General features: G+C 42.4%; 1 protein-coding gene across 4 annotated transcripts in view; it reads left to right on the top strand.

The window, feature by feature from the left end:
• HACD3 (3-hydroxyacyl-CoA dehydratase 3) overlaps window positions 1-26,836 on the top strand; it is a 44,320-nt gene that overhangs the window by 6,030 nt on the left and 11,454 nt on the right. The window contains exons 1-6 of one of the 4 annotated variants that reach the window (XM_001497817.6): window positions 8,259-8,509; window positions 16,936-16,978; window positions 18,862-18,935; window positions 20,199-20,363; window positions 21,762-21,813; window positions 24,052-24,162. In XM_001497817.6, the coding sequence (XP_001497867.1) occupies window positions 8,423-8,509; window positions 16,936-16,978; window positions 18,862-18,935; window positions 20,199-20,363; window positions 21,762-21,813; window positions 24,052-24,162 (532 nt within the window). In that variant the 5' untranslated portion in view covers window positions 8,259-8,422. Of the gene's footprint in view, window positions 1-8,188; window positions 8,510-16,935; window positions 16,979-18,861; window positions 18,936-20,198; window positions 20,364-21,761; window positions 21,814-24,051; window positions 24,163-26,836 lie in introns of those variants that run through there. The other 3 variants (XM_070270600.1, XM_070270607.1, XM_023655208.2) reach the window with 3 other exon arrangements.

Raw genomic sequence — 26,836 nt, 5'->3', positions numbered from 1 at the left:
AAAGATTCTTTTGAAACTGATGTCAAAGAGTGTACTGCCTATATTCTCTTCCAAAAGACTTATTGTCTCAGGCCTAATCTTTAGGTCTTTGATCCATTTTGAGTTTATTTTGGTGTGTGGTGAAAAAGAATGGTCAATTTTCAATCTTTTGCATGTGGCTGTCCAGTTTTCCCAGCACCATTTGTTGAAGAGACTTTCTTTTCTCCATTGTAGGCCCTCTGCTCCTTTGTCGAAGATTAGCTGTCCATAGATGTGTGGTTTTATCTCTGGGCTTTCAATTCTGTTCCATTGATCTGTGGACCTGTTTTTGTACCAGTACCATGCTGTTTTGATCACTGTAGCTTTGTAGTATGTTTTGAAATCGGGGATTGTGATTCCGCCGGCTTTGTTTTTCTTGCTCAGGATTGCTTTAGCAATTCGCGGTCTTTTGTTGCCCCATATGAATTTTAGGATTGTTTGTTCAATTTCTGTGAAGAATGTTCTTGGGATTCTGATTGGGATAGCATTGAATCTGTATATTGCTTTAGGTAGTATGGACATTTTAACTATGTTTATTCTTCCGATCCATGTGCAAGGGATGTCTTTCCATCTCTTTATGTCATCGCCTATTTCTTTCAAGAGAGTCTTGTAGTTTTCATTGTATAGATCCTTCACTTCCTTGGTTAAGTTTATCCCAAGGTATTTTATTCTTTTCATTGCTATTGTGAATGGGATAGAGTTCTTGAGTTCTTTTTCTGTTAGTTTATTGTTAGTGTATAGAAATGCTACTGATTTATGCACGTTAATTTTATACCCTGCTACTTTGCTGTAGTTGTTGATTATTTCTAATAGTTTTTCTGTGGATTCTTTGGGGTTTTCTATGTATAAGATCATGTCGTCTGCAAACAACGAGAGTTTTACTTCTTCGTTACCTATTTGGATTCCTTTTATTTCTTTTTCCTGCCGAATTGCTCTGGCCAGCACCTCCAGAACTATGTTGAATAGGAGTGGTGAAAGTGGGCACCCTTGTCTTGTTCCTGTCCTCAGAGGGATGGCTTTCAGCTTTTGTCCATTGAGTATGATGTTGGCTGTGGGTCTATCATATATGGCCTTTATTATGTTGAGGTACTTTCCTTCTATACCCATTTTACTGAGGGTTTTTATCATAAATGGGTGTTGGATCTTGTCGAATGCTTTCTCTGCATCTATTGAGATGATCATGTGGTTTTTGGTTTTCATTTTGTTAATGTAGTGTATCACGTTGATTGACTTGCGGATGTTGAACCATCCCTGTGTCCCTGGTATAAATCCCACTTGATCATGGTGTATAATCTTTTTGATGTATTGCTGTAATCGGTTTGCCAAAATTTTGTTGAGGATTTTTGCATCTATGTTCATCAGTGATATCGGCCTGTAGTTCTCCTTCTTTGTGTTGTCCTTGTCAGGTTTGGGGATCAGAGTGATGTTGGCTTCATAGAATGTGTTAGGGAGTTCTCCATCTTTCTCAATTTTCTGGAACAGTTTGAGGAGAATAGGTATTAAGTCTTCTTTGAATGTTTGGTAGAATTCTCCAGAGAAGCCGTCTGGTCCTGGACTCTTGTTTTTGGGGAGGTTTTTGATTACCGTTTCTATTTCCTTACTTGTGATTGGTCTATTCAGATTCTCCATTTCTTCCTGATTCAGTTTGGGGAGATTGTAGGAGTCTAGGAATTTGTCCATTTCTTCCAGGTTGTTCAATTTGTTGGCATATAGTTTTTCATAGTATTCTCTTATGATCTCTTGTATTTCATTGGTATCTGTTGTGATTTCTCCTCTGTCATTCCTGATTTTATTAATTTGCGATTTCTCTCTTCTTTTCTTGGTGAGTCTGGCTAGGGGTTTGTCAATTTTGTTAATTCTTTCGAAGAACCAACTCTTTGTTTCATTGATCCTTTCTATTGTCTTTTTTGTTTCAATATCGTTTATTTCTGCTCTTATTTTTATTATTTCCCTCCTTCTACTGACTCTGGGCCTTGTTTGTTCTTCTTTTTCTAGTTCTGTTAGGTGTCGTTTGAGGTTGCTTACGTGAGCTTTTTCTTGTTTAGTGAGGTGAGCCTGTATTGCGATGAATTTCCCTCTTAGGACTGCTTTTGCTGCATCCCAAATGATTTGGTATGTCGTGTTCTCATTTTCATTTGTCTCCAGATAATATTTGATTTCTTCTTTAATTTCTTCAATGATCCATTGTTTGTTGAGAAGCGTTTTGTTTAGTCTCCACATTTTTGCACCTTTCTCTGCTTTTTTCTTGTAGTTGATTTCTAGTTTAATAGCGTTATGATCAGAAAAGATGCTTGATATTATTTCAACTCTCTTGTATTTATTGATGTTTGCTTTGGTTCCCAAAATATGGTCAATCCTTGAGAATGTTCCATGTGCACTTGAGAAGAATGTGTAACCTGCTGTTTTTGGATGAAGTGTTCTATATATATCTATTAAGTCCATCTGGTCTAATTTTTCATTTAATTCTATTATTTCCTTGTTGATTTTCTGTCTGGATGTTCTGTCCATTGGTGTTAATGGTGTGTTGAGGTCCCCTACTATTATTGTATTGTTGTTGATGTCTTCTTTTAGTTCTATTAAGAGTTGCTTTACAAATTTTGGTGCTCCTGTGTTGGGTGCGTATATATTTATAAGTGTTATGTCTTCTTGGTGGAGAGTCCCTTTTATCATTATATACTGTCCCTCTTTGTCTTTCTTTATCTGTTTTGCTTTGAAATCTACCTTGTCTGATATTAGTATAGCGACACCTGCTTTCTTTTGTTCATTATTAGCTTGGAGTATTGTTCTCCATCCCTTCACTCTGAGTCTGTGTTTGTCTTTGGGGCTGAGGTGTGTTTCCTGGAGGCAGCATATTGTTGGATCTTGTTCTTTGATCCATCCTGCCACTCTGTGTCTTTTGATTGGGGAGTTCAATCCGTTTACATTTAGAGTGATTATTGAGACGTGGGGGCCTACCACTACCATTTTGTGTCTTGTTTTCCGGTTTTCTTCAGTTTCCTTTGTTTCTCGTCCCATGGTTTAATCTGTTCTGATGTAGAGCTGCTACTCTCTGTTGTTGTCCTTCTACTTATCTCCTCTGCTCTTGGTTTTGTAGCCCCTTTCCTTTTTTGGATTTTTCAGGAATGAGGGTTTTCCTGAGGATTTCCTGAAGAGGAGGTTTTGTGGCAATGAACTCCCTTAATTTTTGTTTATCTGGGAAAGTTTTTATTTCTCCATCGTATTTGAAGGATATTTTCGCTGGGTAGAGAATTCTCGGCTGTAGGTTTTTGTCCTTCAGATTTTTGAATATATCATTCCACTCTCTTCTAGCCTGTAAAGTTTCTGCTGAGAAATCTGCTGATAGCCTGATGGGGGTTCCTTTGTAGGTTAGTTTCTTTTGCCTGGCTGTCCTTAATATTTTCTCCTTGTCGTTGACTTTTGCTAGCTTCACTACTATATGCCGTGGAGTTGGTCTTCTTGCATTGATAAAGTTTGGAGATCTATTGGCTTCTGTCACCTGAAGATCCATCTCCCTCACCAGATTTGGGAAGTTCTCAGCCATTATTTCTTTGAATAGGTTTTCTGCCCCTTTCTCCTTCTCTTCTCCCTCTGGTATACCTATAATCCTTACGTTGCATCTCCTAATTGTGTCTGATAATTCTCGGAGAGTTTCTTCATTTCTTTTAAGTCTTGCTTCTCTCTCCTCCTCTGCCTGCAACAATTCTATATTGCCATCTTCCAAATTGCTAATTCTTTCCTCCATATTATCGGCCCTACTGTTCAGAGCATCTAGATTTTTCTTAATCTCCTCTATTGTGTTCTTCATTTCCAGTATTTCTGTTTGGTTCTTCTTTATCGTATCAAACTCTTTTGTGACATAGCTCCTGAACTCGTTGAGTTGTCGGTCAGAATTCTCTCTTAACTCAGTGAGTATTTTAATGATGGCTGTTTTGAAGTCATCATCATTTAGGTTATATATCTCATTTTCTTTGGGATTGTTTTCTGTGTATTTGTTACTTTCTTTCTGTTCTGGAGATTTAATGTATTTTTTCATATTGCTTGATGATGTTGATTTGTGCCTCCGCATGGAGATAGAGTTTAGTTGCTCCTTTCACTTGTTTCAGCTGCTGCGGTGGGGGGAGCAGCTGTTTATACTTCACCAACCAGGAACCCTGTCCGTAGTTGCTAACTGGGCCTGGGCCCCTCTTCGTAGCCACAGTGGCCCTTTGGATTCCCTCCTCTGCCGTGGGGGCCGTCACGGGGGGCTTCAGACTGCAGGTGCCTACTGTTGTTGCCCACCTAGATGCGCTCTCTCCTTGGGGTCTGCAACGGTGTTATGGGCTTTTCCAGCGGCCAGGGGTGGGATCACTTTTATTTGTCGCTCGGTTGCTGTCGGCACCCACCAAATCTCACTTGTCCTCTATGGGTCGCAGGAGAGCTATTGGCATCTTCTACAGTCTGTGGTTAGTACACCTAGCTATGCTGCTTTTGCCCTGGGGTCTTCCAGCCTTGTGGCTGGCGGCTGGGTGCCTTCTACTGGTGCTGTGCAGAGGCTTTCCCTAAGGCTTCTGTGAGCCTGTAAGGTTTCCCCCTAGGCTACTAAGCTGGGTCTCTGGAACTCTCTCCAGCCCCAGTCCTCTCCGAGATCTCCGGCAATCCCTAGCCTCACCGGGTGGGCAACGACAGCTGGGGGTCGCCCCGCCCTCTGGGCTTCTCTCCGGGCCTCTGCCGGGAGCTCTGAATGCTCAGCGTGGCCCCTCTGCTACCGGCAGACAGAGAGTTTTGTCTGCTGCCTGGCGGAGCTCCGGCGCTTCCCCTCCGGGTCGCCGGACCCGCCTTTGAAAGTTCCCCCGCCCCGGTCCTCTCCGAGATCTCCGGCAGTCCCTAGTCCCACGGGGCGGGCAACGGCAGCTGGGGGACGCCCCGCCCTCTGGGCTTCTGTCCGAGCCTCTGCCGGGAGCCCTGAATGCTGGGCGTGGCCCCTCTGCTAATGGCAGACAGAGAGTTTTGTCTGCTGCCCGGGCGGAGCTCCGGCGCTTCTCCACCGGATCGCCGGACCCGCCTTTGAAAGTTTCCCCGCCCCGGTCCTCTCCGAGATCTCCGGCAATCCCTAGTCCCACGGGGCGGGCAACGGCAGCTGGGGGACGCCCCGCCCTCTGGGCTTCTGTCCGAGCCTCTGCCGGGAGCCCTGAGTGCTCGGCGTGGCCCCTCTGCTACCGGCAGACAGAGAGTTTTGTCTGCTGCCTGGGGGAGCTCCGGCACTTCCCCTCCGGGTCGCCGATCCGGCCTTTGAAAGTTCCCCCGCCCCGGTCCTCTCCGAGATCTCCGGCAATCCCTAGTCCCACGGGGCGGGCAACGGCAGCTGGGAGACCTCCGTGCCCACCGTGTCTCTCTCTGGGACCCTCCGGGCGCCCCGAGCACCAGGCCGGGTCTCCCCGCCAATGGCGGGGAGAGACTCTCCCCGCGGGCTCAGGTGTGCAACTCCAAAGTTTCCCTCTGCGTTTAGGAGTAATTGCGGGGGGTTTAAGTAGGGTTCTGGTCACCTGTTTCCACCGTCGCTCCTCTGTTGTGTTCTCGCTCCTGCCCTAGATGTGTGTGGATCCTCTGGGGGCGTCCGTTGGAAGAAAGCCGCTTGCGGGTACTAGGCTGCCCGTCGGGGTCGGAGAGTTTTCACCTATTTCCACATCCTCCCGGAGGAAAGTCCGTCCGCCTTCCGATGTATAGTCGCGTGGGTGTCTCAGACGTCCTGAGATGCTGTCTGGATATCCTTTGTCAAGCGATAAGTGTCCAAATAATTGTAGACTCGAAGGGCGAGAGACAAAGAGGACTACTCACGGCGCCATCTTGGAATTCCTCCAAGGCCACTCTATACCTCAGCTTTTTAAAAAAGTGCTGTCTATTGCATCTGCATTGTAGTAAAGGCAATGCAATAAAAATACATTTATAATTTCAAAAAATGCTTCATTTTTAAAATTCAAGGCTATCACAGTTATTGCTTTCATTTTCTCATACCTGGAAGATTGTATCACCTCCAAGTGGTTTGCCTGCTACCAATTCCTCCTCACTGACAGGTCAGCCTGCCAGGTACATAACTGATTTTGTTAATTTCTAGGTAGCTGAAAATTCAGTCTCTGAATCTGGTGCCAACCCAGATAACGAGAACAGAGTCTTCAGTGAACAGGAAAAAACAGCTTTACTTTCTTTGCCAGGCAGAGGGAGTAAAGCAATGGCTAGTGCCTTAAGAATTGCTAGCTCAGGGGCCAGCCCCGAGGCCGAGTGGTTAAGTTCACATGCTCCACTTCGGCAGCCCAGGGTTTCACTGGTTCAGATTTAGATGTGGCATCCCACATGCCACAAGTAGAAGGACCCACAACTAAAATATACAACTATGTACTGGGGGATTTGGGGAGAAAAAGCAGAAAGAAAGAAAAAAAAAGAGAATTGCTAGCTCCTCATTAAGAAACAGGTGAAGGGTTTTAAAGGTTTGCAAGGAATGTGGGGAAGGGGAATCCTGTGACCTTGCTGGCTGTCGTTTTCCCACCAGCCCGCATTTGGCCTTGTGAGGCTGCTTTCAAGGAGGAGATAAAGGAATTCGCAGATAGCAGTCCTTGGTTGTTTGTCTCCATGGCATGTGGCAGATTCTGGTACCAGGAAGCCAAGGAGTTGGGCTGTAGGAAGCTTCAGTTTTTGATAGTCTCTGGACATCAGTTTCCCTGTAACAAACTTCAAGGACCCTCCCCCTTCCCCCCCATTAGCCAAACTTTTGTGTGAGCTGAGGCCACCTGTTTGTTGTTTGTTTCAGACTTCTGGGCTCTAATGATTGATTTATAACTTCTATTTGGTTGTAAAGCTCAGGGAGTCCAAGGTTAAAGAAACATATTTACATATGAGTGTTACTAAAGAAGCAGGGAACGGGGTTGAATGCTTTTGGCTTTAACCCCATCTACGCAGGGTTCAATGTAGGGGAACTGATATCAGGGCCGGTATTAATTAAGAGCCTGTAACGTTCAGTTTAGCAATCTTCCTTGGCTCCCATATGTCTTTGGGATACAGTACAAATATCTCGTTGAAGCAAACAAAGACATTCCTAATCCACTCTCTATCTGCCTTTCCGGATCCAGGGAGACCTCTCTCCTCCATGCACTTAATCCTCAGTACACAAAACCTTCCACATCTCCACCTTTGGATTCCTGCCCTGTGCTTCCAATGCCCTACCTCTGCTTCTTCCTCTATCATATTCTTCCTCACATTTCACTGTCCAGCTCTCAAATGTCCACCCATGATTCCTACAACCCTCAGTTCCTACCTTCCTGCCTGTTTGCGAGCTCAGCACGCTCCCCATATTAAAACTCTCATTATTTTATTCCATCCTTCCCACCCAAGCTAAACGTTTCCTGAGAACTGGCATCATTTCTCTTTATCTCTGGATCCCTGTGCTCAGCACTTTGCTAAATAAATGGGTGCTAACAGAACTGAATTACAAGTTCCATTTTTGTCTCAGAATTCTAGTTTTCATAGTAATGTTGCTTCCCATTACATTTTTCCCTGTAGCAAACTTGGGGATGAAAGTGGATACAGATACAATTTAAATTGGACATAAATTAGTGTTGTCTCTAGTTTGGGTTTCCTACTTTTAAGAGACAGAAGTTTTCTGGTCTGTCCAATAGGATAGCCATTATAATATGCGGCTATTTAATTAGAAGTAAATACAATTAAAAATTCAGTTTCTCACTCTCATTAGCCACATTTCAAGTACTCAAAAACCTCATGTGGCTGGTGGCCACTGTATTGGACAGCGCAGAGTGGACTATTTCCACCATGGCGCCAAGTTCTGTGGGATAGCGCTGGAAATCTCTGGCCTCTCAGAACACTCTTCCACCCTCTTCCCACACCACTTGCCATTGTAACTACTTGTCTCTTTTAATAGACTGAGGGTTTCAGGACGTCAGGGGGCACTCAGTAAGTGCTGAATTAATGTGACTGGGAGGGACCTTCTAGACACCAGTCCCAAGCCCCTTCTCCATGCTGATCAGTTCCTTATGAGTCTCCAGCGTGTTTTCTCTTTAAGCTTATTTTTAATCATCGCCCTGAAAAGAAGAGGGAAGCGCGGTGCACCTGCTGCTTCCAGCTCCCAAGGCGGCCTGGGCAAGCAGAGGCCCCACACGCTCGCAGACGCTCCGCCCTGCCCGGCCCCGCTTTGCTGCGCCCCGGTCGGGCTGGCGCCAAGGCCGGGAGCCCAGGCTGCCGCCCTCCTTGGTCACCGCGCAGGCGCGGCCCACTGAGCTGGGAGCTTTCCGGGGCTGCCGGCTGCCGGCCGTCAGGAGCGCGGGCGTTTGCGGCGTGCGTTTGGCTTGCTCCAGCTGCGTACTACCTGAGACAGCGAGGTGCAGCGAGCCCAGTCTTCCGCTCCCTGGGCCCTGTGGCTATGGAGAATCAGGTGCTGACGCCGCACGTCTACTGGGCTCAGCGACACCGCGAGCTGTATCTGCGCGTGGAGCTGAGTGACGTGCAGGTAAAGGCCAGGGCCGGGCGGCGGGATGCGCGCGGGGTCGCGGCTCCTGGGACCCACCGGGACCCTCGCCCTCTGTCCGGGTGCGTACCGGGGAGCCAGCAGTGTGCAGACGGGATCCGCGACACCGGGCACTCCCGGCGTCGAGGCCCGGCCGCAGACCCCGGGCCCCAAGGGCTGCAGGTACTTTCCGGGGCTGCGGGAGTCCCGCGCGGGCCTCGGAGGCTGCCCCGGGCCTCCTCTTTGTTCCCAGGCTGCGGCCTGATGGTGCCCAAGCCCAGCCCTGGAGGCCTGGTGGTTGGAGTTCGGATTTGCCGAGGCCCTTCGAGGCGTGGGACGAGCTCGTTGGGTCGCGGGTGCGGTGTGACCGCGGCTGGCTGGGCCGTGGCTGGGCGCTCAGCGCTGGCCTGAGAGGTCCGGCCAGTCGCCTCGGACCCTCACAAGGTCCGCCGCTGCTTCAGAGGGGCCACACCCACCTCCCAACCGTTCCGTGGTGGTAATCATTCTTGTTCGTTTTAGTAAGTCTAGAAGACCTCGAAGAAGTGATTTTCCCCTCCGTTCTGAAGGCTGTGAGCTCAGATTTGCTGAGTTGCATAGAGAACTTGAAAATGGGCTTAAGTTAAATTGAGCGTTTCTGTTTCATCTCATTGGCCCCCTACGTGAACAGGTTGAGGCCTCGTCAGTGGTAGAGATCTCAGGACCTGTGTACCCCCATGTCTCTGTCCGAATCATCCAGGATTTCAGTCTTTGTGGAACCCGAGTTTTCAGTCTGGAATGTTCTTTCTGCAGTCATCCTTACTCCCTACTCTTCTTGACATCTGTGGCCCTTTGGAAGTGCCTTCACTTCCCTTACCTCCCTCTGCCTCTAAGTCAGGCCTTTATGTTTGGACCTGTCTAGCGTATCTGGTATATTGTCTTGCAAAACTAGGCCCTCTTCGAGTGTGGACTTAAATTTGTTGAATTTAATCTTTGCTTCTGGAGTATAAACCTGTTTTCCCATTGAAAGATAAAGACAATACTGGCCAGAATACCTTTAAATAGGCTGTGACATGGCGCAGTGTGTCATTTAATGTGTTAAACCAGGCTGAATTATACTTTTGCGTCAGAGAATGACTAGATGTTCCGTGCTGTCTTCCTCCACTGTGCTCCAGGGTGTTTTAATAAAAAAGGAAAAAGCAAACAAATCTTTGTAGATGGGGACCAAAGTCTCCATCTAGAGAGGGTTCTTCCAGCAATCAATCAGAAAAGTTCAGAACATGTGTTATGATAGTCTCTTTAAGTATTTAGTTAAGCATTAGTTGGACAAATGAAAGAATGCATCATACTTATATTTTTCTTCAAAGATCCAACCTCTTAGTTAAGAAACATGAACACGTGTTAATCATATTTCGTATATTTAAAAATATGAAGGTGTATGTTTGAAATATAGTTAAAATAAAGAAATGTAAAGGTGGAGGAAAAAATAGAATTTTCTTTTGGAGAGAGAAATCCTTTATTTTTGGGGAAAAAATAAATCTTTTTTCCCCAGTTGAGTTTTAGGTTTTTCTGGGATTTTGAGCCTGTAATTCTGAGGCATCCGTTTCAACTACTATTAGTTTGAAAGCAACGTGTTGGGGCTGGCCCAGTGGCATAGCAGTTAAGTTCTCACGTTCCACTTCGGCGGCCCGGGGTTCACTGGTTCTGATCCCGGGTGTGGACATGGCACCGTTTGGCAAGCCATGCTGTGGTAGGCGTCCCATATACAAAGTAGAGGAAGATGGGCACAGATGTCAGCTCAGGGCCAGTCTTCCTCAACAAAAAAAGGAGGATTGGCAGCAGTTAGCTCAGGGCTAATCTTCCTCAAAAAAAAAGGTGGTTTTAAGCCACCAAGTTTTGAGGTGGTTTCTTGCATTCTAAAGATAACTGAAACAATTAAGCATTTTTCAGACAATTGTTTGAATATAGACTGTTTATTAGATGATATAAAATGACTGTCCTCAGGAATGAGAAAACTGGCAATTATGTCAGAGAATGTCATTATTGATAGGAGAAGCGTACTGAAATATCTGGGGTAAAATGTCATAATGTCTGCAAGCTATTGTGAAATGCTTCAGAAAAAAAGTGCATATAAAGAGCAAGTGTGGAGGCCAGCCCAGTGGCGGAGTGTTTAAGTTTGCACCCTCTGCTTCGGCAGCCCAGGGTTTTGCAGGTTCAGATCCTGGGTGCGGACATGGTACCACTTGTCAGGCCATGCTGAGGTGGTGTCCCACATGCCACAAGTAGAAGGACCCACAACTAAAAATATATACAGCTATGTACCGGGGAGATTTGGAGAGAAGAAGGAAAAATAAAATCTTTTTTTAAAAAAAGAGCAAGTGTGACTAAATGTAATCACTTGATGAAAGGAATATGAGTATTCATTGTACTATTTTTTTTCCAATTTTTTAATAGATTTAAAATTTTTCAAGATAAAATGTTAGAGTGAGACGAATCACATTAAAAATAGACACTGTTATGGAGGGTCCCTAATACCCACCTACATGTTTGGTGATTCATTAGAAGGATTCATGAGACTCAGCATATAGTTGTCCTCATGGGTAAGGTTTATTACAGTTAAAGGATGTATAACAGGATCAGCAAAGGAAAAAAAACACAAGTGGAATCCACAGAAGTCTATGCACAGGCCTCCTCATCCGCTTTCCTCCTGTGAGGGGGTACGCGTGAGTGTGCTCTTTTCTCCAGCAATGCAAAATGCAGTTATTTGTGTGTAATGTTTCTGCTCAGGGAGGCCCGTTAGAGATTCAGCACCCATGGTTTTATTGGAGGCTGATTACTTAGGTACCCTCTGCCTAGCATGTACCAAAATTCTAGAGTCCCAGAAGGAGAGCTAGTGTTCACCATAAACTACGTTGTAGGCACGGTCTAGGTACACTGAACCAGCTCCATCAGTTAGGGGATGGAGGAAAGCCAGCTAAAGTCTCATCTTGGAAACAGTCCCTTTTAAAGACAGCAGCCTCACAGCAGCTATCTTAACTCTTTCCTGTGCGTATATGAGTTACATGTGCCGGTGCTCGAAGATCAATATTAACAATTTGAATGAGAAAGGAAACTTTTGTCTAAAGGGTTAGGTAGCAGATAGTTCATTGAACTCTGTAGTTTTGCCTGAAATAATGCAAATAGAGTGAATTGATTTAATTTCGGTTTGCTGAACAGTTATTGAGGCATTAGGGATTCAGAGACAAATAAGACAGAGTCCCTGCCATTAAGAAACTCAAGTTTAGAGTGCAGGTAAAGCAATAAACTAAATTACAGGACAGTGTGATATGTATCAGATAGTGTTGTAAGGAAGGTTTGAATCTGATGTTGGTGATGAGTAGGAGGGAGGAGGGATTAACATTTGACTTGGATTTTGAAAGATGAAGAGTATTCAATAGATATGGAAGCCTAGAAGGGCATTCTAGTCACAGGAAGAAAAGCAACTAGAATATAGAGTGCTTACTAGTTGCCAGACTCTTTGTATGTTTATAATTTAATTCTCACAACAATCTTGTGAAATAATTGGTTTTATTGTTTTAAAAATGATGACAGTTGCTGTGGATTTCAAAGTGAGTGATAGAAATAAAAAGTGGGGGGCCAGCTCTGTGGCCGAGTGGTTAAGTTCGGGTGCTCAGCTGCGGCGGCCCAGGGTTCGGATCCTGGGCGCGGACATGGCGCCGCTCGTCAGGCCATGTTGAGGCAGCGTCCCACATCCCACAACTACAAGGACCGGCAACTAAGATAAGATATACAACTGTGTTGTACAGGGGCCAGTTTGGGGAGATAAAACAGAAAAAAAAAAAAAAATTGGCAACAGTTGTTAGGCCAGGTGCCAATCCTTACAAAAAAAGAGGAAGATTGGCAACAGTTGTTAGCCCAGGTGCCAATCTTTAAAAAAAAAAAAAGTGATATAACTAGAATTTGAACTCAGGCCCATCTGACTTCAAAGCCACCTTTTTCCCTTTTCGCTAACCACTCCTCTTTCATAAGCAAAGGCACAATTCCGTCTCTAGTAAAAGATGGGCTAGATTGTGCTGATCAACTCTTCTACTAAAAACGACTGAAAGTGTTGAATAAAAATCCTCAAGTCATCAAAGAGTTAACAAGCTAGAAATTAAAGTGGAAAGTCAGAGAGGTAAGCTAAACATTGAAACTGCTTTTACCTTAAGAATATTTGCTCAACTGAGTAAACTTGAACTTTGGTTTTGATAGCCTGACAGAGTTCAGGGGATAGAAGTCAGATCAAAGCCCACCAGAGCGACAATATATAATAGGAAACCCTTCTCCCCGTAAACTGTACTTGAGAGAACTATATGCTTAAGGGAGGGGTGAGCTGGGAGTAAATCTATCCCACCTCCCCCTCCCCAGATGCCTTAGCACTGAGCAAAGTAGAGGAAAAAGTCCTTGAGGAGTTAAAACCATTAGTTGGCTCTCAAAAGATTATACAGCCTAAATTTATGCAATTTTGGAGATCTAGAAGCTCTCAAGCCATGAATTTAGTTTAAAGTGGTCTCAACTGGTAGGTCCCTAGGTACCTGGCAAAAGCAAATGCAGATCCCTGTGGTATAGCTATGCTGATATCAGATAAGAGTTTTAGGCAAAAATGTATTTCTAAAAATAAAAAGGTCAGTTCATGATCATAGAGATACAATTCATCAGGAAAATATAACAATATCAAAATTATGTGTACCTAGTAATATGGCCTTGATAATATGTAAATTAATGGAAGTACGAGAAGAGATAGACAAGAGTACAATAGTGTGATTTCTCAATAATTGAGATAATAAGACAAAAATCAGTAAAGATATAGATTATGTGAACAAGTAATAAACAGTAAACCTAATGGACATATATAGAACACTGCATCTGACAACTCTAGAATGCACATTCTTTTCAAGTTCACTCAGAACATTTACAAAAATTGACTGTATACTGCTTTCTAAAACAAGTTTCTACAAATTTGAAATGATTAAAATCATACAGAGGTTGTTCTCTGATCACAGTGCAATTGAGGTAGAAATTAATAACAAAATAACTAGAAAATCTTTTAAGCTTGGAAGTTAAACACTTCTCAATAACCCATGTTTCAAGAAAAAAATGATAATGGAAATTAGAAAATGTTTTAGATAGAATGATAGTGAAAATACTGCTTTCAAAGCTTGAGAGATACAACCAAAGTAGGAGTTGGCAGGAAGTGTATATTCTTAAATGCTTATATTTAACAGCATTAATTAAAAGAAAAGAGTAAAGTCTGAATATTAATGTCCTATGAATCCATTTCAAGAAAGTAGAAAAAAGATAGCAAATTCTCCCAAAGAAAGTTGAAGGAAAGAAATAATAAAGATAAGAGCAAAAATAAAAAACAGAGATAGAATCAATAAAACTAAAAATTAGTTCTTGAAAAGACAATTAAAATGGACAGATTTCTTGACAAGATTAAGACACAAACCATATCAGTAATGAAAAAGAAGACAACCACAGAAGCTACAGACATTAAACAGTGAAGAGAATATTAAATAATTTTACATCAGATAAAATGGTCAAATTCTAAGAAAGATAGTTTCTATCAAAGAGAGAGAACCTGAATAGCACAGTAACCATTAAATAAATTGAATCAGTAGTCAAAAATCTTCCCATAAGAAAATTTCCATGGGGCTGGCCCCATGGCCGAGTGGTTAAGTTCGCGCGCTCCGCTGCAGGCGGCCCAGTGTTTCGTTGGTTTGAATCCTTGGCGCAGACATGGCACTGCTCATCAAACCACGCTGAGGCAGCGTCCCACATGCCACAACTAGAGGGACCCACAACGAAGAATATACAACTATGTACCAGGGGGCTTTGGGGAGAAAAAGGAAAAAAATAAAATCTGTAAAAAAAAAAAAAAGAAAAAAAAAATTTCCAGGTTCAAGTGGCTTCACTGGAGAGTTCCACCAAATATTTAAAGAAGTAATTCCAGTTTTATTAGTTATCTATTGCTGCGTAACAAATCAGCCAACAGTGTAGTGGCTTAAAACAACAATAATCATTTATTATCTCTCTGTTTCTGTGAGTCCTTCAGGAAGGACTCAGTTGGGTTGTTGTGGGTTCTCTCATGAGGTTGTAGTCAGATGTCAGTTGTGGTTGAGGCCATATGATGGCCTGGAGTATCCACTTCAAGGATGTTTTACTCACCTATTGGCAAGTTGGTGCCCACAAGTTATTTCTCCACATAGGCCTCTCCATGTGACTGTTTGAGTGTTCTCATGCCTTGGTGTCTGGCTTTGCCCAGAGTGAGGGGCCCAACAAGCCTGGATGGAAGCTGCAATGCCTTTTATGACCTAAATTCAGGAGTCACATTGTTGCTTCCACTGTATTCTGTTGCTTATACAGATCATCCCTGACGTCATTTGGGAGGGGACTACACAAGAGTGTAAATAGTGGGGAGAGGATCCTGGGGGGCATCTTGAAGGCTGGCTACCATCCCAGACTTCCACTTACATTTCCAGAGAAGAGAGAGACGGGGGCTGGCCCCGTGGCCGAGTGGTTAAGTTTGCAAGCTCTGCTTCAGCGGCCCAGGGTTTCGCTGGTTCCGATCCTGGGTGCGGACTTGGTACTGCTCATCAAGCCATGCTGAGGCAGCGTCCCAGTTGCCACAACTAGAAGGGCCCACAACTAAAATATACAACTATGTACCACGGGGCTTTGGGGAGAAAAAGGAAAAACCTTTAAAAGAGAGAAAGGGAACACTCTCCAGCTTATTTTATGAGGCAAATATAAGAAAGGTAATTTATAGGCCAATCTCACTTATAAATATTGATATTAATTTTTTTTAAGTGCTTCAGAGTCTCTTCCTATTCAGTTTTGAACTTTTTTCTGGCATAAGCATTTTTTTTACTGAAATATATTCCTCCACTACCACCACCTTTGGAGAAACTGAACCTGACGTGCCCAGGGTACTGCTGGGCAGGAGCTGTCCCATAATTGCCAAGTTAGCATCTGAAATCTGGCTCACAGAAATGCTTAGTGAACTCCTGGGCTTGTGCTAGACACTTACACCGTGGTTGCACACATTTATCTGTCTGAAGAGATTAAACCGGGCCCCTAAACCTGCTCTTTCTTCCAAGTGAATTAGGGTATGGAGAGCACACAGATTTGGGCAAGAAGTGACCTAGGTAGGAATTTACTGTTAAGACACGCCATAGCTCGAGCTTTTATGATAATATTTACATCAAAGACCCCGTTTCCGTGGATGAGCAACCGTGCCCCTGGAAGTGTAGTCCTTTTTGAAGAGGTTCCCTGACTCCCTCTTCCTGCCACAGGGGTCGTCTAGATTTTTCGTTCCTTTGGGTGAGCTTCTTAGCCTGAGGTCTGTTCTCTCACTGGGAACATTCTTAACATAAAGTGTGGCTCACGTGCTACCCCTCCAGCCTTCATTCTTCCCCTTTTCCTAACACTTGGCTATGAGTAGAGCATCTAGGCTCCCACTGCCCGCTAGTATACCCGCTCTCCAACCTTCTCTCTCTCGTTGGTTTCCTTTGATGCATGATAGAGCACAGAGAGCTGAGTCTGCAGGAGAGAAATAAATGAATTAGTTATGGCACTGGAAACATGCTGCTTCTTGCTTATCAACGTTGAGCTGGGAGACAGGAGGTGAGTTGTTTCTCATCCGCTGAAGAAAAGGATTAAATAGTTTCACTCTGAATTATACTGTTAAACGCATGTAGCAAATTCTGGGAATAAAGGAGCAATTTGGAGAATTTTGATCTCTTTTAGCCTTGGTTTTGTTGAAGGTAGAGTGTGGAGCCTGAGGTTAAGGCACTGCATGTTTCACTTTCATCCAACCACCTGTAATCCTCAGCCCTTCCCTCCACCTATTGGAATTAATTTATTCTTCACGTTGCAGCATAGGTCTCACTTTTGGTTATGCCCAACCATTCTCTTCCTATTGTGCGCACTCTTCCAAACGCCTGTAACAATTACTTCTTTTTACTACTCTTTTGGTCTTGAGCATACATTATTTAATACTATTTGATATTTACTCGCAGGAAATGACTCATCTGTTCCACTAAATTCTCTGCCTCCACAGCTCAGGGACCGAGTCTTAGAGATCTGTGTGTTCCCCCATAACACCTCAGATAGCACGTTGCGCCATTTGCCATCTTCAGGGTGGACTGACTGAGTATCTGGTTGTTCTGCACAGTGAGAGCAGTTTAGGGTCGTTCTTGCAGGAGCCTGCAATCTCAGATGGATACAGAGAGACATAGAGAAGCCTCACACAGAGGTGTGAATCAACAACTACATATATTCTCTGGGTGGGGCACAGGGTAGGAGATCGAGTTCTCCAAGGGGGAAGGATGGAGGAAAGTAAACCCCTGGTTTTAATTTCATTTTTATCCTCATTAAAATGCCCTTCTTGCATCCTTGGTCTCTTTTCACAGAATCCTGCCATAAGCATCACTGAAAATGTGCTGCATTTCAAAGGTCAGTATCCCGGCAAATGCTCCCAGCTCTCTACATAGTTAAGGAGTGTGGTGTTGGTTTCTTTTTATTTTTGTCTATTTGTTTTATTCACTTTCTATTGATGCTCACCTCTCTGATAGTCTTGGGATCTAGATTGTTTTGAAATATTTGATTAGAAAAGTCAAAGAATTTGTTTAAAATCCTGCTCTCCTCTTGGAGAGGCAGTAGATATAGTGAAAAAGAATCCTGGACTAGAGATTGGGAGATCTGTTTTCTAGCTCTAATTCTGCTACTGCCTCAGACAACTTACTGACTTCTCTGGACCTATAAAATGAGGGTATTGCGTTATAATCTGTGTTTCTCAAACTTTCAGACCCATGGACAACTGAGAATATGTCTTCAGGATCTTCCAGGACCATGGACCCCAGATTGAGAAACATGTTAAGAGTTTAAATATGGTCACTTTAAGTGACAGCTCCGTTGCAGCTGTGAACACAGATGCAAAGGCAGCCACTGAACTTGTGTGGCAGTACTTGGTTATAAAGTAGCCATCTAGATGATCTGGAATATGCTGCTGCTTTTTTTTCCTCAGATTATAATGAAAACAAAAAATAGAAACTTTCTTAATGAGGCTTTTTGGCTCCCTGATATTACACTTACAGATCAGTTTAAGAAATACTGCACACTAGGTGATGCATAGCTAAAGCCTTTCCAGCTCCGACAGTCTTTGATTCTGTGAATCTACCTCCATCTCCTTTCTGCTCAGTTCATCAGCAGATTTGCTGCTGTGCCTGAGAGGGTAGGTGTGGATTCATTGTCACCCAGTGCGGAGGGGACATTCTCCCTACTCTCTCTCTCCTTGTTCCTTGGAATGTCATTTCTAAGTGACAGGTTATGGGGTATTGAAGAGTTTCTGTTTTACGTGAGGTTCCATCTACCTTGCATTGAAAGCACAGCCTGGCTTTTGTATGTACTTTTCAAGCTGAGAGCAGTGTGGTAGCAGCTCAGATTTTTTGGGGAGTTATACATCTGAAAGGAAGTTAAAATGATAAAAGTGTATCTTGCCATTTGGAGCTTGTAGACTGTTCTACCTTAAAGAATTTGTGGTTTTAGAGAACAATAGCCACCTGTAGCAAATATTAGGCAAGTTATACCACATATGGCCAGATGAGGAAAGAGAATCCCAGGAGGGAACCAAGTGATAGACAAGTCAGAGAGGGGAAGGGATATCCAGCAGTCACTGGCACCTAGGCCTAGTGTCTGCTTGGTTTGGGGAAAGGAGCCATGTCAGGGCACAGGGATGGCATAATGGTCAACCCCGGGACTTTCCTCCCAGTTCTACTTTTCCTCTCTTAGGAATGAACTGAGAAAATTTTATTTCTCTTTTTTGTTCCATTTGGGATGTACTGAAGGAGAATTCAGCTTCTTCGTTTTCTGCCTCTGGTTAGGAGGTTTTAGATTCAGAGCTTTCTTTGAGACAATCCAGCATTTCTGTGTACCCTGCAACTTTTCTTAACTGCAGCCAAGATAATACATCTACCTGATTTTTCTCTGCTCTGGATTCAGTGCCAAAGTAAATGTGAAAGTTAAATTTTTATCTATGGGGTACCTTTGGTTTTGCATCCTGTATTCTTTTTCCTGCCTATTATTTCTACTGGGTATCATCAAGGCCGCATTGGAAGATTAAGTAAATACTCTGGAACTGATCATCAGGAAGGATGTATAGAGAGAACGTTTTTGTCCAGGATTTAGCTTGTCTAGCTGTTGAATACCTCTGTTCACAAGCCCCTACTCATTTTGGCAGCACCCATTAATATTTGTGTAATTTTTAAAGAACCGCACCAAGCTTTTGGATGGCCTTGCTCTGCTCAAGTTCACAGTAACCGACTTTTCTTTCTTTATAGCTCAGGGACACGGTGCCAAAGGAGACAATGTCTATGAATTTCACCTGGAGTTCCTAGACCTTGTGAAGCCAGAGGTATGTTATTTCCTTTCTCACTTCCCTTTCCGTTTTAGGAAGTAAATACCAGTAGTTTAGTGAAATGGGGAGCAGGGGTTGTGGGAAAGGAGAAGATAAAAACCAAAGGACAATATGTCCTTCATTTGGAGCAGAGCTCAGGTTTTAGCAGCAGAGGAATGGGAAAGTCGGGGAACCTGAAGTGAATCTGGGCTCTGCCATTTATTAGCAGAGCGAAAAGTCTCTTCACTTCTTTGAGTTCCAGTTTCCTCATGTGTTAAATGAAGAGTTGAACTAAGTGATCTCTAGTCATCCTTTCCAGCTCCGATAGTCTCTGGTTTTTACTGATGACAGAGGAATATGGCACCTATAGAGAGCAGAGTTATATAGGGTAAGTGAAGCTCATGCCACAGTGTTACTTTCATGTGACTTTACCACAGGGGCAATAGAAATCAGAAAAGGCGGAGGCAGCTGATCTTTAGAAAGAATGCTGGAAGTATAATTGAAGTTTCCCTTCTCTCAGAACTTGAGGAAGCTTCTCTAACAGGAAGGAAGAGAATCCAACAGCTGGCATATTTCAGTTTCTTATCTCTGCAGGCTTGAGCATGTTGATCTCTCTCTGCAGGAGGGCTCAGTTATTTTATTTGTTTTAATAGTCAGCAATGGTTTAAGGGGTAGAGAATCTGTCATGGTTCTTGCTTTGGAGACAGGGACAGGCCATGTGGAGGAATGATGAACTGGAACAGCATCTAAGAATTTGAGTTTAGTTGGGAAGACTTCCTAGGCTGACCCTTGTGAAAAAGGTGTAACTGATCCAGTGCAGTTCTGGCCTTGGTTAGACCTTTGTAAAACAGGGGGTCGCTCTGCCAGGACCGTTGACTATTTGCTTTCAGTCCCCTTCATGGGAGGAAAATTTGGAAAGTGAGGATGCACTTGAGAGAGAGATTGGATGCAGTACCTTGCATGATATAGATCTGGCAGGAGGTTCATGCTAGTTTCCTCTAGGATAACTAGGAACTATCTGCCTTTGTTATTCTGATTTCCTCCTGTGTCATTCATTGGGGGAATCGGAGAAAGACAGTGCTGTTCTTACCAGTTCTTCCCTATATCAACCCTTGATCCACATGTTCTCTTTGTGTCAGGACTTGTAGGAACAGAGAAGGAAGAGGGATAAGCATGCCATGCAGATTCTCTGTATAGCCGCACTGACTTGGTGCAATTTCAGGGGAAGGAGTGAGGGATGGGAAGGAGAGGGCATTCTCACATTCTCACTTTCTCTCTTAGCCGGTTTACAAACTGACCCAGAGGCAGGTAAACATTACGGTACAGAAGAAGGTGAGTCAGTGGTGGGAAAGACTCACCAAGCAGGAGAAGCGCCCACTGTTTTTGGCCCCTGACTTTGACCGCTGGCTGGACGAGTCTGATGCAGAAATGGAGCTCAGAGCCAAGGTCAGTAAGGACCCTGGGATCTAGACAGAAATCATGAGGAACACAAGATATTTGGGCCACCTCAAATAGCTATCAGGGTCTGATAGAATAAGAACAAAGTTACAAATTCAGTTGAAGACTTGGAGACATGGTTTTATAGAAATACTAGTCATGTGTTTTGTAGCCTGTCCCTCAATTGGGATTTGTTTGATGTATTTCTCATGATTAGACTAGGGTGATGGGTTTTTGGGGAAAAGACCACAGAAGTTTCATTCTCTATTAATTTCATTCTCTATTAATTAATTTCATTCTCTATTAATCTTAATCATCTGCCTAAGGTAATATTTGTCATGTTTCTCCACTGTAATGTTACTCCCTCCCTTTCCTTATGTATACTCTCGGAGGGAGGTCACTATGTGTAGCCCATGCTTAAGGAGCGAGGAGTTATGCTTTCCATCCTTAGGGTGGAGTATCGACATACTTTAGTTGGAATTCTGCTTGGGAGATTTGTCTATTTTCTCCCATTTATTTATATCAGCATGGACTCATGAATATTTTATGATTTGGGTTATAATCCAATACTGTGTTATTTATTTTCTTGCTCAAATTGTTCCAGCTTTGGCCATTGGAAGCTCTTCCAGTTGGCTCTTTGTCTCTTTGACAAAACTCCATCATTGTTGGGCTTTGGGGGGGTGGGGGCACTTCCTTAATTTCTAGCACTATAAGCTGCTCTAGGCTTATCTTGTATATTCCCTGCACTAGCCCTAGAAACACCCATTCTTTAAGGGGTTCTGTTCTTTTTATTGGAGAATGGTAGTGGAAACCAAATCTGGGCTCTGGGTATGCTCATTGCTACTGGAGTGTCATTGCTACTAGGCCCTCTCAGCTGACAGAACAAGGAACTATATGTGTGTATACACACCTATGCATATACGTATATCTATAAATATTTGTATATGTATCCATCTGTATCTGAATTAACCTAATATGAATTCATACTATTGGATTCATGATTTTAGCTTCTGGAAAAATTATGCTAAAAATCTAGAAGTCTTAAAAAATAAAAAAGCAATCTATTTCCTGCCTTAAATTTCTGTTTTGTTTTTACAACTGTGACAAATCTTCTGGATGTCTTTTCCAGCTCTAAGATTCCAAGACTACCCGCTTTGTAGTTTGGAAGCCAGCTGATTGGTTTATTCCTGTGAGCAGTGGATGGGCATTCTGTGATGCCGGTGCTACCCAGTAGGGAAGAGTCAGACTTTTCGGCATCATGAACTAGGACATTTTTCCCAGTAAAGCATGGATGTAATTGGAGGAGGTGGCTTTGAGGGAGTCAGATCACTTATCTAGCATGTGGACTTTTGCAAGCATCTGGGAGTTCTAACTTGTGTTCTTGGAAAACTTCTGTCCAAATTCTAGGAAGAAGAACGCCTAAATAAACTCAGACTGGAAAGCCAAGGCTCTCCTGAAAGTAAGTTGCCCCTGTGGTGTGGTAGTTACCAGTTAACTTGAGATAGAGATGGAGGTATGCATGAGTGTGATTGTGTAGCTGAGCTGATGAGAAATCCTTAATGTTCAGTGTTTAAGTTGTGCACACCCACATCAGAATCCTTGCTGTTTGGCGTCTGACATCATCTGAGTACACCAGGGCTGGTAGAACCTTAGTCTCTTGGACTGGCCTAATGTTAGGTGGCAGCGAGTCCTGCATAGACATGTGAAAATGCTATGCAGACCCAAGGCTACACTCCTTCTAGCCTGGTGTTTTTCCCAACAGAGATCTCAAGGGCTGTGCCACAGATTAGTGTGGTTGCCAACTTAAAAAATCCATTTCTATCTGTCCAACCCCACCTATAAGCAAGAAGCTCTGTAAATGTATTATCTTCTGGATGACATAAATTAAATTCAGTAACTATCTATTAAATTCATGCTATATGGGGAGCATTGTACTAGGCCCTTGAGGTGCGGAGCCAATGAATTCATCATAGTGCCTGAGCTCTAAGAGCTTGCATTCTCGAGGGAGGACCATGAAAGTTTGTAAAACTAACACTGAGAAGCAGAATAAAATAAGGGTTCCTCATTTGTCCTAAATCGAGCTTTTTCAGATTTTAGTGGTCCTTAGTTGGCATGCCATAAGTTGGGAAGGGTAAAGCTTTAGAGCACTGGTTTTCAAACTCTATTCCATGGTGCCCCAGGGGTTCCCAGAGATGCTTTGGAGGGATAAGAGCAAGCAGGTCCACTTCAGTCAGAGCAGCTCTGCTTTGGTGTTGTATGTATTGGGATTTTCAGTGAAGTTTCTTTAAAAAAGATTTGAATAACTACTAATTTAGAGGACTACTCATTTAGAAAAGCAAAGAAGGGGAGAGGATTAGTGGAGGTAAAGAATAACAACAACATGAAAAGGCCAATTTGAGACTTAAATTAATTTTTTAGTGTTTTAGGGGGATAAACTTCAAAAATATGTAAAAATTCATATATATGGATTTTTAGGATGTTAGTTAAAGCTTTAACTCTTTTTAATCTAAATTCATAGTTTAGTGGTGAAAGAATTTCTTTATCATGGGGAAGTATAATAAATTTTTGTAGTTGAAGAAAAAATTTTAATTAGTTAGATGTTGTTAAAAGTCTGACTTTTTTTGGCTCCTTAGGATAAGGTTTCTTTTGATTGACCATGCTATTTACCGTGATTAACTGAGCATCAATGAAGTGTGTATGTAAAGTATCTGTAGCCTAGGAATAAATATGTAGCAGCAAAATCTGAACTCCCTAGCTCTTCTCTTGGAGAATTGTCCCTGCGTTTACCCTGCTTCTTGGACTCAACCAGGACTCTGTCTAAGCTCCTTACTCCTTCCTTAACTCTGTAATTGGCTATGTCTTCACGAACCTTATGCTACAGACAAGATTAATGTCCATTCCCTTGCCTCTCAGTTTATAATTTTCCTCCTTTGGTTTTATCCTCACTCTACCCATCTTTCAAAGCCCAGATCAGATACCATCTCACCCATGCAGACTTGCCTGAGTCCCAGTTCCCCAGCTAGTGTCATTTTCTCACCTTGAATTTTCACAAGGTATTACCTGTCTCTCTCCATCTTGTGTTATGGTTTTTAGATTGTAAAATCTTTGAGGGCAGCATCATGTCTTAACCATCTTTAAATCCCAGTAGTTCCCCTCATACCACCTTGCACATTGTAGGTGTTCAGTTAATACTAGGTTGAATGACTATATAATCAAATATCAGGATTTTTTTTTTTCATTACTGTGTCTATCTCTTTGACCTAGTTTGACCTGCATGACCTTAAAAAATTCCAGCAAAGAAGAAACTGTAGGTTATATTAAGATTGACAAGGGCAGGAGCTGGTTGTAACTTTATTTCCCTCCTCTAATGCCTCCTGAGCTGGTCATTCTTTGCCAGGGGCAATTTTTCTTTTTTCTTCTTGGATTTATGATGTCTGTATACTTACCCTTCAAGGCTGTGACAGGAAAGATCACTGAAGACATAGCTTAGAGTACAATGTTCCTCATAATTTTTCCTTATCTGTTTCTCTCTGGGGCCGGGAGCCCAGGCTGGTTCAGACCTGGGCCAGGTATTTGTGTGGGAGCTTAGGGCACCCAAGTAGGAAAGAGGGATGAAGTCATCTGGGTTTTCCCCATATACCCCTCTCCTGCTGTGATTACTGCTTTGAACACCTTCTTGCCTTGCTTTGCTTTTCAGCTCTTACAAGCTTGAAGAAAGGATACCTATTCATGTATAATCTTGTTCAGTTCTTGGGATTCTCCTGGATATTTGTCAACATGACTGTGCGGTTCTTTATCTTGGGAAAAGGCAAGTCAAAATTTCAAGCCTGATTTTCTTTTTTCAGTAGTTTGGCCCACTACTCACCAAAGGTAACACTCTTTGCCTTTGGTATTTGTAATAGCCCCTACCCCCCACGTTTGTGTAGCATTTCATGCCTTCATTTACTTTCACATCTCTTATTTCTCCTGGTCTTGTGAAACAAGCAGATTAGATATTCTGGCCATTTAACAGGTGAGGAAACAAGCTTAGAGAAGGTCAAAGAAATGGTCCACGTCCACACAGCTCACCAGGGGCACATCTTGGGCTAGCATCCCTTTCCTATTCACTACTTGATATTCATTTTTAACTAAATAAATTGATGTTATGATACTTCCATGCCAAAGTTATGCAAGTCCAAAAGGGATCTCACCTCTTTGGAGCCTAAATAGATTCTCAGATGGACTATTCTAAAACTGAATGAAAAGACTATCACAAAGATACTAGTTCTTGCTAAATTAACTTATATGTGGTGTTTTTTTTTGAGCAAGATTAGCCCTGAGCTAACATCTGCTGCCAATCCTCCTCTTTTTGCTGAGGAAGACTGGCCCTGAGCTAACATCCATGCCCATCTTCCTCTACTTTATATGTGGGATGCCTACCACAGCATGGCTTGCCAAGTGTTGCCATGTCTGCACTCAGGGTCCAAACTGGCAAACCCTTGGCCACCGAAGTGGAACGTGCACACTTAACCACTGCGCCACTGGGCCAGCCCCCTAACTTATGTGTTTAATAGAATTCCGGACAAAGTAAATGACAATGGAAAATTTTTGAAAATGTGATCTAAAGTATTCTGAAGTTTTATTAAGAACAATAGATAGATAATAAAATTTGGGGGACTAAAGAGTAATGGGAGAGGACTTTCTCTACCTGATATGAAAGAATGGTAATTAACATAATATAGCATTAGTATAAGAATAGACTAATCAACAGAGCAGATTAGGTGGCCCAGAAATAATTCTTACGTTATATGTATCCAAAATATATATGTGATACAAAAAGAATCATGAATCAATGGAAAGGGGAATATTATCCACTAATTTTTTATTGGATGGGAAATCTGATAATATTTTCTAGGAAAATTGGTTAGGTTTGGGTGCATGAGGGAGACAAGCAATCTGTTTGACTCTTCTCACATTATACAAAATAAATTTCCCCAAAGGATTTAAGAGTCATGTATCAAAAAGTTAGGTCATAGTAGAAGATATAAGTAAATGGTTATAAAAATCTCATATGGAGAGTTAGGACTTTCTAAGCTTAAAAATGTTAGAAGAAATAAAGAAAGCTCAATACATTTGACTATGTAAAATACCTAAATTCATGTATATTTAACAACATCTGAGTCAAGACAACATTAAAGTTTAAAAGCACATTGAGGTGAGCAGCATGGGAATAGAGGGTCGGTGGAAAATTGTAACAAACATCAGCAAGAGTTGTTTTTCTTTTCACGTATAAAGAACCTTGTACAAATTGATTTAAAAATGTGAAAACTCCACCCAGTAGATAAATAAACAAAAATCATTATAGATAGTTCATAAGAGAAAATAAAGCTAATTAAACATACAGCAAAATGTTTAACTCAGCAATGATGAAGGAACTGAAAAGTAAAATATTATTTTTTATTTACCAATTTTGCAAAGTTATAAAAGATACCTAATTCAAGAGGACGTAGGCTAAATTTAGTGAACACTCCAGTGGCTATTGGGAGGGGACATAAGGACAACAACTCTTTTGAAATCATTTAACAAGGTGCATTAAGAACCTTAACTGTTCATATCCTTGAACTTGGTTTGTCACTCCTGAAAATAAGTTCTAAGGAGAAAATTGAAACCTCAAGAAAAGCTTTTTCAAAAAAGATTTGCTTTATGGTATTATTTATATTAGTGACAAATTAGAAACTACCTAAATGTCCAATGAGGGATTGCTTTAGAACATTCCTTCAGTTGAATGTTGTGAAGCAAATATAAAGTGTTTAAAAAGTTTGTAGTAACGTGGAAAAATACTTACGATAGGCTAAAAAAGTAACATATAAGTTTGTTCTTCCAGTTTGATCACACCAATATGAAAAGGAGAAAAAAACTAACCAGTACATGCAAAAAGATTGGAGGAAAATGCACCATTTTCAAATGGTTTGAATGGATAATTAAAAATTATTTCTTTCTTTTATAAAGCAAATATGAAGAAAAATATAAGTATTATGGAAAATATGAATTTTATTTAAAAAGAGGAAAAAATCCTATAGGCTCTTTTAGTCTTCAGTCCTAAATTTTCCCGTCTGAAGTTTGTGGAGGTGAATTGTAGTTAGCTTTAGAGTCATTTGAAAGAAGAAGTGCGTGTTGTTTTTTCAGCCTTCTGTACACCTTGGAATTCTGCAGAGCACAGTAGCAGGCTGGTGGAAAACTGTCCAAATGCCTGGTGTCTTAAAGTCATGTGTGACCAGAGGTCTACAGATGAGTTATTTAAAGAAACAAAGAAAGTCTCAGACACAGTTATTCTCAGACCTGTAGCTTTTATTAGTATGGATTTATCCCAAGTCCCATGGAATGAATAAGGACATTCAAATACATAAAAAATTTATTTAACCTAACGTAGTTGGGCTGATTCTGAGTATTCCCGTGCAAGCCTGCTGGCTGCTAGGTTATCTGGGTCATGTGTTTAAAGTGAG

Source organism: Equus caballus, chromosome 1 (genome assembly GCF_041296265.1).
Source record: "Equus caballus isolate H_3958 breed thoroughbred chromosome 1, TB-T2T, whole genome shotgun sequence".
Taxonomy (NCBI): Eukaryota; Metazoa; Chordata; class Mammalia; order Perissodactyla; family Equidae; genus Equus; species Equus caballus.
This window is presented reverse-complemented; position numbering and strand designations above follow the sequence as displayed.